This window comes from Patiria miniata, unplaced genomic scaffold (genome assembly GCF_015706575.1).
Source record: "Patiria miniata isolate m_02_andy unplaced genomic scaffold, ASM1570657v1 HiC_scaffold_8, whole genome shotgun sequence".
Taxonomy (NCBI): domain Eukaryota; kingdom Metazoa; phylum Echinodermata; class Asteroidea; order Valvatida; family Asterinidae; genus Patiria; species Patiria miniata.
The window spans coordinates 8,532,598-8,544,831 of record NW_024037075.1 but is presented as its reverse complement, the minus strand read 5'-3'; the positions used below and the strand labels follow the sequence as shown (position 1 = coordinate 8,544,831).

Here is a 12,234-nt window from a genome sequence, read left to right as displayed (position 1 = left end):
ATCCGGTAAAGAAAACATCTGAACAAAAGCAAAGGCTTTTCCTTAAAGGTACAGTCAATCATTTGTAACATGTGCATTTTGTTCGTTTGAAGCAACAAACGTGCTTAAAATCTACAGCAGGGTGCTTAAAGGAATGTACATTTGGTTTGCTGTAATTTTCAGAAATAAGTGCATTTGGAGGATTAGTATGTTATAGCAAATATTGTTAAACTGACTTGTTTCATGTTTTGGGCTCATAGATGCTGGGAAACCAAGAAAACCAATCATGTTCTTGTAGTTTGGTTCCTTGAGTCCACTTAAGATGAAATGGAGCAATTTATAGACTTGAAGGAATTGTAAGGTCAGAGAATCAGTCTAGCAGGCTAGTACCCCTTTCACAGGTAATAAATTGCAAAGAAAATGCAGAATAACTAATTATGAAAAACTAGGAGCAGCTTTTGAAAAAAAGCCAGTTTTATTGAGTGCTGGTTGGCCAACCAGCGTTGGAAAAATACCATATTTCTTGAAAACGTCAGCTCACCAGGTGCCACGATTTTACAGGATGCTTAAGACTGTCATTGCCTAACAATCTAATAAGATATGTCTTGAGAATTTGATCACTTTGTTTTCTGATGTTTGCAAATGTTGTATATTCCCTTTAACAGCTAACCTGATGAAGTTTCATCTCAGTTTCAGCTGTATATTTCAAGAAAAACAACATTCTAGGATCTCGATTTCAAATCAAAAGTTGCTGAATCATGTTTTGAATTGGGCCTGGATTCAGCGTCTGAGACACGTTCTCACTGAGTCGACTGCAGCTACGCGATGTCGTTCACTGATCCGATGAATTAATGCAACCAGGCGAGTGTGTGCGTTGTGTCAACGCTTGCGCAAGCTTCACCAAAATAAAAAAGAATTACTAACCGAAATTTCCAACAATGCATCTTTAGATGCATCGTTGGAAAGGCCTTCTTTTGTTGATTTCTTCAAAACGACAGCTTGCCGGAAAGAATAATTTCAAAGGGAGTTTAGTCCCTTTACTATCTTTCAACCAACTATGTTTTTCAACACTAATTATGTCAGTTACTTTTAGGATAGCTGCATATGATGGACTGTAGCTTTAATGTTCATAGAAAAGCCCAAAATCACTACAAAAACAAAGGCTGTTTTGGTAAACTGTTGAAACAGGCAAAAACAAATTGTAAAAAGAACAGAAATCTATCTTACCAGGAGTAATGGTTGTAACAAGTTCTGTTGTGGTTGTAGTTACTTCATGCTCTGTGCTGGAAAGAATGGTTGTCCTTGTAGCTGTTCAAACACAAAATCAAATAAGGTCAGGAGTGATTTTGTCTGCCTTACATCAGTTTTATAGATTTGTGATTTTCCAATTTGTCATTTTTGAAATGACAAGAATCGAACAAGCAAGCTTTGATCCATTTACCAGCTTTTACATTTTGCAGTAGTTTTTACACACTATTACAATGCTCTTACTTGTGGTTGATGGTGCTGAGGTTGTTAGCCTACACCTTGGTGAAGTTGTATCTGGGTAACATGTGATATTGTTGAATAGGCATCGGCATTTTTCACACTCTTGGTTGCTATCCCATTCTTCTTCAGGCTGTTTACAGAAAAAAAAATCAACTCAATAATTGTAGTCTGAGATAAGATGCAGTAAGGACATGTTTAGCTTGAGGCCTGTGGATTGACACTAAATACTTACCCGTAGAGTATTACTACATATGCATTATTTCCTAGGGGGCGCAAGCCATACGCTAAGATTTATTACCCACAGTACCTTGCCACCAGCCCGCAATACTTCCTCCAGGTAAGTATTCACTAGTAGAATCGGCCCACACCTTGGTTGGGGGGGGGGGGGCAGCGTAGGAGGAACCGTATCCAGTTGTGCCGCTGGGGCAGTAGAGAGTGCTGCACGACCAGTTTTGTCATTGGCTTGCAGCACATCCTTCAGATAACAGGAGGTAAAGGTGTTGGAGGACTTCCAACATGTCACTTGCATGATATCTGCAAGGGACACTCCTTTGAAAAAGGCCCAAGAAGTCGTCACGCTGCGAACTTCAGGGGCGTGAACTCTGTTCTGGATAGGCCAGTCAGACGATGTGAGTCGTATGGCCTTCACGACTCAGCGAGCATTTGTGTCGCGGGACGCTGGACGATGTGGTGAAACCGTAGTTATAAACAGTTCTTGCTGGTCACTGCGGATCGATGAGGTTCGATGGAGGTACCACTTGAGGGTTCAGACAGGACACCAGAACTTATCCTCTGGGACAGAGGAGAAGGAACAAAGATGTCAGGTGGGGAGAATGTAGCCGACTGGTTCTTTGTGAGCAAAGAGCGATGGGGGATCAGGCAGACCCCACTGGGTTCCCAATGCAAATGTCAGGGCACGGAGTTCACTCATGCGGCAGGCTGTAGCTGCCCTCAGGAGGAAAGCCGTTTTCAAGGAAATGTTCATTAGAGTAGCTAGGCTGAGAGATTCAAAAGGAGGACAGGCAAGAGCTTGTAAGACCTGCCCTAGATCCGTTGACGGTAGGGGTGGTCGAGAAACATTCATGCCTCTGAGGTGTGTGAGGGCAGTGCAATGGTTAGAGTTGTAGTGAATGGATCCACCGCACACCATCTGCACCATTTATAGAAATGCCTTAGTCCGCTGTCATAAACAGTTTGGGTTGACCAACATCGACTATGGGCCGCGATGTCAGCAGCATCCTGAGAAATTCCAGTGTGTCTGAAGGAGCGCTCGACGATGGCCAGCATGCCAGGTGAAGTGCCCGCCAGATGGACTGCTCTGAGACAGACCACATGCTGGCGACACCAGTGCAGTAGTTGCCATGTTAGTAGGCGTAGGCTTGGGGAATGTGTCCCGCCTTGCCGGTTGATGTAGGACACCACAGTTGTGTTGTCGCAGCGGATGAGAACAGATTGACCCTGCACCATGTGTTGAAATTGGTGAAGGGCATTGAGGACCGCTGTCAGTTTGAGAAAGTTGATGTGGGGGGTTGTCTGTGCCAAAGTCCATGAACCTGCCGTTTCATGAGATTCCATCACCCTGCCCCAATCCCAGCAGTGACGCATCTGTCGTGATGGTCACAGTGGGCCGAGGGGGCTTCAAGGAAAAGCCCTGATTGAAGTTGTCTGGTCTGTAGTTGGAGCGGGTGGATATGTATAGGCGACACAGCGGAACTAAGTCTGTAGGGTTCACCAAAAGGGGCCGAGGAATGACAACCAAGCCAACGCTGAAGCTGTTGGTTGAAGTAAGAGGAAGGAAGCGCATTGACAAACATTGTCTATTTGCTCCTACGTCGGGTAAGCCGTGCCTTGTTGTAGATTGAGGACGGCACCTAGGTATGTGGGCCATTGAAATGGGATTGGCTTGGATTAGGACTCATTGATGAGAAAACCCAGGCCTTCTTGCGGGCCCCAGGCAAGGGAGCGGGACTGATGGACTGAGTGAGCAGCTGCCGCCTGCTATTAGCCGATAATGGGCCAGTCGTTTAGGTACATGAACACCTGTAGACCTTGACGATGGAGGGCACTGGCTAGTGTCTACACAATTCTGTTGAAGACCCGAGGGGCCGTGGACAAGCCAAAAAGAAGGGCTTAGAATTCGTATGTGGTACCTTCGTAGGCAAATCGAAGGAACCTGGTGTGGTCTACATGGATTGGAATGTGCAGATATGCATCCGTGAGATCATGGGAGGCGGCCTGGCAAGGGAACTGCAGAGAGTCGATGACAACCATGAGAGTGCCCATGCGAAATGGTGGGGTCTTATGAAGCGGTTGAAGGGCCGTAGATTTAAGATCGGGCGCCACAACCCTGTGTTCTTCTTGGGTGTCAGGAAGAACGTTGAATGGAACCCCTGAGGTTATAGCCAAATGAGTGGCACCATCAATGTTTTGGAGCGTCTTCTTGTTACGGTTCTGTGCAGCGTCTGGGAACAAGAATGTAGTCAAAGCCCGATGACCAGAATCAGAGGCCAGTTTATCACGCACTTAACCAGCAATGGTATGGGCTTGGTAAGATACTGGGAAGTCTTGTATGTTGGGAAGGAAACTCAAGTGGTGAATATGAAGATGCAGTTTGGGTTTGTCAAACACAGAATGAATCTGTTGTAAGCAAACAAGATCGCAGGGAACCATTGGGGTGGGATTGGGAGTGACTAGCGAGTCAGGAGCCATTAGTCGTTTAAAAGGTGTTTAAAAAAAAAAAAGAAACCCAACCTCAAAGAATGAGTATGGACAGATGATATGTTTACAGGCTATAAAACTGGTATCATCTGAAAGTGTCATCTCTCTGGTTTTCAATGGTACCGTGTTTTCTGAGTCATGCATCAATGAGCATCATTGTTTTGAAAACTGGATGCAAAAATGCAGTTGGTTCACTTTCATAAAAAAAAAAAACCCACTGGGCACAGTGTGCATTTTGTTACGGAAATGTCTGTGAAATGGCTTGAATGTTAATCCTCGGGAAAATGGGAACATTGTTTTGAACATGGCTTGGGCAAAACGAGAAATTCATGGCAAACAATAAAATCCAGTTTGAAGCCAACCTGACTTGTTTTTTGGTTTCTTTTCTTCTTCTTGAATACTTATTCTCATGCACACCATGTCTATTGTGTTTGACATGAAAGTGAACCAAGTGCAATTTTGCATCCAAATCTCATGACAGTGGCGCTCAGTGAAGCATGACCCTAAAAATGTAAACAAGGTATCATTGAAAAGGATAGAGATTACGCTTTCAGATGATACCAGTTTTAAAGCCAGTAAACACTTAGTCTGTCCATACTGGTTCTTCAAAGTTGGGTTTCCTTTTTATTGAAACACCCTGTACAGGTTCAGAAAACTCCAATACATGTGTCATGTCTCGTTGTACCAAGCGATAGAGCATGGCCATGGAAGCTGGCATACTCGAGTCTTCTTCATGTTCGAAATTATCACGCTTATTGGATGGTGACCTAGGTAAGGGGAAAGTGGCTTGCAACTCATGCAACACTTGCCCCGCATAAAGTCTCACTTGTTTGGTACAGCAAAAACTGCCGGTTATAACACGGTAGTGCCAGGTAAATAACCTTAGTCATTTTGAAGACAAAGACTCCAAATAGTCAGTGCAACGTGAGGGATTGGCTAAGTAGCGAATATCACACTGATGGGTCGGTTAGTAGCATAGAGCTATATTAAATTACAAGAGCGCTAACTTTGTGTACAAAGTAATGCCTGCTGGGCGCATCCATGTTTGTGCACAAACCTATGGAGACCTAGAAATTTTGTATGGCTTTTGTACGGCTATTTGCATATCTGCGTTTGTATTCCATACCATTGCGTTATCAAAGCCAATATGCTCAAAACCGAAACGCACAATCAGCAAATGAGCGTGTCATTTTGCTCTACGCAAACAGCGCAATGTATGCATGTATTCGCTGCAGATGCTTTTTGCCGTCACGTTTTTTTTAACCATCAATGATGCGCTTAAGTTGTTTGCGGTGTTCTACTTCCGCGTTGCATGTAGAGTACACTTTCAAAATTCAATCCATCTAATTTCATTATGTTCTACAAACACGCAAATGAATTCAAAATGTTTACACCCAGGATGGCTTCAAAGCGTCTCCGCGTGCAGAATGGCGAGTTAGCACTCTAGTAATTTAATATAGCTTTATGGTTAGTAGTGGGTTAGTGGCTTGCAACTCGTATGATACTCCCCCCCCCCCCCCCCCCACCACACAGAAACCTGTGTGAAGCCCCACTTGCTCAGTACGACGTGAGCTACTTGCAGCCTGTACTAAGCCTCACTTTAAGAAGTGGTCATGTGAATGTGGGAAGCGAGCAGCCTGCAACCTGTGCGAAGCCTTGCTAGATGGGTACGGCGTGAGCTACTTGCAACCTGTGCAAAATGTCAGGCACACGGTCTGGTACCGCAAGAACCGCTTAACAGGAGTGAGGGACTGGCAACCTATGCTGTGCAAGGACTCACTCCAGAAATGTACTCGTAACGACCAAAGAAACACCAAGAAAAACTGACCAAAATAGTACCAAAACTTACTCAACTTGTAGAAACAACAACAGAAGACAAATAGTAGAATAAAGCTATGAACTTAGCTATATAAATGGCTGAGGAAAGACTTTGAAAATTTTGCAAAGCAAGAGCTCTGCAAATAAACATCTTTCACGAAACGTCACTAAGAGAAAAGAGAAGTATGGTGAGCGGGCCGCAAGGTACTGTGGGCAATAAATCTTAGTGTATTGCTGGCGCCCTCTAGGGAATAATGAAAATGTAGTAATACTCTACTGGTAAGTAGAGTGCAGTAGAACCCTCAAGTACAACTACTTCCTCATTTATTCGGAGACCTGAAACGTTGCATACAAAATGGCAGCTCATGTAAAATATTTTTTTTGGCGGGGGAATAATCTTTGCTTTGGTCCTTTAAAATATATCATGTATTTGAAAACATATCATAATCTTTGTTTTAATCAAAGGCGTGATGGGGATGAATGCCCAAGACAAAACGACTGATGAGAAAATGTGACTCTATCAAAATCTTGTGAAATGAAAATCAACAGGACACCTACAATTTTCCCCATGAATAACACTGTATCTGCATAAGAAATTGTCAAAGTGAGCATTTGCCAAACTGAAGAATGAAGTTTGCTCTTTCCACTGGATGTTATTTATTGTTATGAAAATGCAAGTGAAAAATGTCTTCAATATTCATTTGTTGGTTCCAGTAACAATTGTCACCTTCCTACCTGTCTGAGTTGACCATTTTCATCGAGACAAGGGCAGTCCTTCGGTGGTACACACTCGGTCCCGTTATACACTGTTCCAGGCATGCAATCACAGCATATGGTAATCTGGCTGATCGGATCAGTTACTTCAGTCCTGTAGCAGTTACCATCTATGCATGCACGCTGTTGACAGGGTATGTTGCAGTCAGCAGGTTTCAGGCCCATCGGACAAGCTACCATAAAAAAAGGAAGGGGTGTATATGATGAATACATTTCCACAAGCAGGAGAAAACCTGTGCTATCAGGGGTATTAATCATGAAACCTGTGGTAGAACAAATAAAAGCAAACTCCTCAATAGGGCTGAGGTACATTTCTGTATGAAAGGACATGAAGAAATAGGATGCAACATGCCTTTTTTCATTAAATAAAGAAATGAATTGAAAGGAAAAATACAACTTGCATTACATTTATAGCCCATGTACAGGAAAGGCCCATGATTGCATAATATTGCATGTATTAAAAAAGCAACAATCAATGTACTCACTCGGATTTGGAGGTGGTGGTGTTCCCTCTGCGAAAAAGAAAAAGAAAAAAAGTGCAAAAAGTAAATCTAGTTACACAAAACTTACGTCAAAGGGAGACACAATCAAAAGTACCCATTGAAGAGACTCCCTAATTGTGTTGAAGTCCCCCTGCATGTCCACAGCCCTCGGTTCTGGTTGAATGATCGTATCGGAATGGGTGGTACTACTAGGAAATGCTCATACTCTGCCTGGGCGATCTGGTAGTATTTCATTTTCCTTGCACGAAAGGGTCTCCCCATTTTTGCACTCGCGAGTTTCTTCATGCGTTCAGTGCACACCATGTCCAATGGTAAATAAGGAAAGAGTGGGTCCTGAGCTAAAGCTTGGGAGGAGCCTGTTCTACACCTGAACTATTTACTTTCAGGCTGACCGGCTTCATCCACTGTTGGTATTTTCAATACTCAGGCCATTTCCCTCTGTAACAGACGGAGTTGCATCATGAAGGGAGACAGGTCCCCTGGGTCAGGAAAATCATCGGACTCCAAACAAGTTTTGTCCGAGGATGATTCGTAGTTTGGTTTTGCATCACTCCACTCCACGTTTTCAGCACTGTTCTTGGTCTTGTCAGAGAACTGCGAAGATGGTTGGATTGAAATGGATGCATAAGGAATTTCATGCACCTCCTGTGTAACTCCTGAAGTTGAAGGCACATATCTGAATTATCTTGAACCCTCGGCATGGAAGTGTTCTCCCGATTTGGGTATTTTGGATTTTGTTCCACATAAGGGAGGTAAAGACTGGTGGGGCTCTTTGTGCAGCAAGAGCAGATATAGAGTCACTGATAGTCTGAAAGGCTATCATGAAAACCTTGGTAGATACCTCTTTTCTCTTCTGCAAATGACAGGAATGTCCATCGGAAGAGTTGCCTGAAGAGGACGATGAAAATCGGTATCGACGCTTGTATTTTTTAGCGTGTTTCTTATCTTTCTTCGGGGTACAACTTGCAACACCGCCCTGAGTACTTGAAAGACTAAGCACTTGAACTCCAGAACACTGATCAAAATCTGAGCTAGATGCCATGCCGCTCAAGGATGGTTGGGCCAGCGGTAGATCGTCCATTGGTAGAACAGGGGCCGTGGAATTACCGCCAGGACCTCGGGATTTCCCCCTTGTGTCCTTGGAGGATTGGGTTGATCCATTTGATGGTACTATGGTCAATAAGCCAGCAGGTTCCATGGTGTGCACGTGCTATCCGTGATCTTTTTCTTTGGTTTGGGACAGCTGGTAGTTGTTTTAGTGTTCGTTGGTTTCTTTGCTGGGACTTTCCAGCAATTGTTTACCCATAGCGGCGTCAGTCCGCACACTCTCCGCTGTGGGTTCCATTTTATCGGGGGACTATTCCCCTGTTTGCTGCATAAGGCCATAGAAAGGAATACACTGTACTCGGTTGGAAGCACCACAAAAAAGCACTAAAAACAAGGTCTGCTTTCGTTGTAAATGGGTGCGTTGTGACACAACCACTGCACACAGGAATGTAATTAAAATAATAATTGCGTCACTCGCTCACATGTCTGACGTGCTGGTATAGTTAGACGGCTGTTCTAGGAGTAAAAATAAAATCCACCATGGCAAATTGGACGTATTCCTATTAGAATAGGATTACGTACCGGTACATATGCCACTAGCGGTGTATGCTCCCTGTTTCTATCCACTATTGACCAAAGACCACTGATGTGAAAGCAGTAAACGCCCAAGGAAAAAACTGTTGCTTCCTAGCTGTGAAAGGATTAACTTTGTTCTCATCTGCTACTGACCAAGCCCGCTGTGGCAGGAACGACCATGCCCCAAGAAGAAGTCGGTCTCTTCTCAAGAAAAGAGGCAGATTCAGTATGGCGGCAATGCCGTATGGCATTGTGGGTGGGTACCAAGAGGCATATTATTGTGGAGTGCCCCAGCCTCGTGGTCTGGGGCATTGAATTTGTGGTCTGCAGGTAATTCTGCGGGTTGTGGGTTCAAGTCCAGCCTGGGTTAAGGTACGTATGCTCTTGGACAAGGCACTCTGTCACTCATTGCTTCTCCCCACCAAGGAGTAAAATGGGTACCTGTGAGGACAGAGATGGTTATTGTGATTGTATAAGCTTCCTTGTGCCTCACAAGCTGCATCGAGCTGTATACTCCCCAGGGAGCTGAGATGGTATTTGGAATGTTTCATTGTCCCAATGATCAGGGGTATGTAAAGCATTTTTATCTTAGTCAAAAGCGCTATATAAAAACCTGTTATTATTATTGTGCGATTAAACGCTTAGTGAATTGGCCTGCCGGTAAAGGGTAAGTGGAACGAAGTAGACCCTCAAAGTTTTGTTCCAAAGCTAAAAGACAGCCATCAATTTCCTCCATAATACATGTACCAGTAAAGCAGAGAAATAAAGTAAAGGGGTCCTTCCTGTGTGTTGCACAGGACAACAGTGATGATACCGAAGCAATCACTAAACCACGTTACCCCCCTTTTTTGTCCACTTCAATTTTTTTTAAAGTAGAATCTTTTTGAAAATGAGAAGCCCTTTTGGAAGTCAACATACATAAGAGCGGTTAACAACCTATTTCTCAATATGCACAATGTTGTTTCCACAAACAATTCGAGAACTAGGTAATAAAAACTTTAACTTTATTCATGGTACTTACTGATTGTTGTGGAACTGGGTGATGTTGCAGTGGGCGGTGGTGTGGTGGTGGCTGCATTAGGATGAACCATTGATGAATATTGATTTATATGGCAAAGAAAACTTGTTATCACCACAAACAAAGCCAGCAAAAGCAAACAAAGGAAATATTTAAAATTTACGACAACAACATTATGTTCCACTAGCATGCAAAAGCTGAAGGCTGCATTAATTAATTTTTTTGCAAAATAATATACAAATATAACATGGTTTGAGGGTTGACAGTCGATATTAGCTCCCGTCGGCATTGGAAGTTGACAGACTAGTTCCCGAGGCAAAAGGTCTTGTACAGGTCTCTGAGCCAGAGTACTCGGCAATCTCAAAAGCAATTCCTCAAATCTTTGTTCCAAAGCTAAAAGAAAGCCATCAATTTCATCCATAATACCAGTAAAGCAGAGCGGTAATTATAAAAGGGGTCCTTCCTGTGTATTGCACAGGACAACAGTGATGATACCCAAGTGATCACAAAATCATATGATCACTTTGGCACCAGCAAATCTGGTCCTAGCTCGACAGTTACGTCATCATTTCTCCTGAGACTACAGCAATATAATTTTCAAACATTTTTTTTTGTAGCAGGGAAAATTAACACTATTTCAAACTACATATAAAAATTGCCATGCTTATTTTTGTCCACTACAAATTTTCCTTATAAAGTATAATCTTTTTGAAAGTTGGAAGCCCTAAAGGAAGTCTTGAAACATCTACAAGAGTGGTTAACAACCTATTTCTTAATATCAGAGTTTCCACAACTTGATAGATAGGCTCCTTGACCACTTTTAGTAATATTTGAAACCTAAGGAATAAAACTTATATATTATAAATGGTACTTACCGATTGTTGTAGGTGCAACGGTAGTGGGCGGTGGTGCAGTAGTTGCTGCATTAGGAACAATTGATAAATATTGATTTATATGGCCCAAAAAAGCCTTTTTATGGATATCACCGCAAACATGGCCAGCAAAAATAAACAAAAAGGAGATGGATTTACAATTAGAACATTATGTCCCCCTAGGATGTAAAAGACGAAGGCTGAAGTAATTTTTTTTTTAAAGAATATGTAATGGGACACAACAATGTTTATGAGTTTTTTTTCTTCAGATATATTCAAAGTACATCAAATGTAGTTGGAAACACCATCCCTGTCCCAAATGAACCTCCATTTAGTCTACAACTAAGGAACAATCAACCACTTTTACGACAATGCAATACTTCATATTTGCTACACCAAAGGCATTTGTGGTGGGTTCAAGCAGTCTGTGGTGCAAGATATTTGCAGTAGGTCTGCACACTCTGTGCTGCCAGACATTTGTGCGGTCTTTTAACAATGTATGGAGAAACTCCAAAACTTCTGCTAAAGGTTTGATTTTTGATCAAACAAATATCACTCTGATCTGACTTTGCCACAACTTGAGGATACAGACTTATCGGCTGCATATTCTGGCTTGGTAGGGGGTTGTTAGGGGTTGTTGCCAGGAAAAATTGTATTCACTGCAAAATAATAAGGAGAAACCTATTCATCTTGTTCAACCCTGCAGTGGATGCTGCTGTCTTGATCACTTTAGATTCCAGTTTATTTACTTTCAAGGCATCCTTTATGTCCTTGACTAATTTCCACCAAAAAGGTGACTCATCAATGGCAAATTTTGTTTGTGTCTTTCAAATGTTTTGTAAAGCAGTTCATTAAATGCATGCTGTTTTGTAAGAGCCAGACTCTGGCTTGCAGACCCAAGCAGTATCAGTGCTGAAGTGACATGATCATTAACCATACATGTACATGGGTGTCGACAGTCTGGGCAGAATAGATCCACCAAGCATAAAAAAGATGGTTACGAGGCAAAGCTGCTTTCAGCAGGTGATTATGAGAGTTTTTCTTCTTGTCATCATGAGTAACCAAAGACGCTCGAGCTTACTTGAAGGATGCCTTTACCAGACCTAGTCATTCCGGAGCCTTGAAATGTAGTATATGGTTCCTGTTCAACAGGTACTTGATTGGGGCTCTTCGAACTCTTTAAGTCCCAGTTTGTTTCAGCACAGATCTTCCCACCAGGTAAGAACTTTATCCGTCACTGAAATATCCGATGCTTTGTGATGGGGGTTAAAAAAAACCACACCACTTAGATTGTAATGTTCCGGTGTGGTTTCTGTGTCGCCACCAATCTCTGATCATGCCTTCCGACACTTACAGATTCCAAATTCATACCATCTCAAAAGCTGGAACTACCAACCCAAACGAACGGACTCGCTGGCGGAGGAAGTGAGAGTTATCCAGG

At 42.8% G+C, this 12,234-nt stretch overlaps 1 protein-coding gene across 1 annotated transcript in view; it reads right to left on the bottom strand.

Annotated features, from left to right (window-relative positions):
• Nucleotides 1–12,234, bottom strand: part of LOC119719705 (mucin-2-like) — a 180,664-nt gene that overhangs the window by 95,908 nt on the left and 72,522 nt on the right. The window contains exons 35-40 of the mRNA XM_038189202.1: nt 10,797–10,841; nt 9,925–9,975; nt 7,263–7,289; nt 6,739–6,950; nt 1,471–1,597; nt 1,207–1,287 (exon numbers count right to left, since the gene is read on the bottom strand). Of these exons, the coding sequence (XP_038045130.1) occupies nt 1,207–1,287; nt 1,471–1,597; nt 6,739–6,950; nt 7,263–7,289; nt 9,925–9,975; nt 10,797–10,841 (543 nt within the window). The remainder of the gene's footprint in view (nt 1–1,206; nt 1,288–1,470; nt 1,598–6,738; nt 6,951–7,262; nt 7,290–9,924; nt 9,976–10,796; nt 10,842–12,234) is intronic.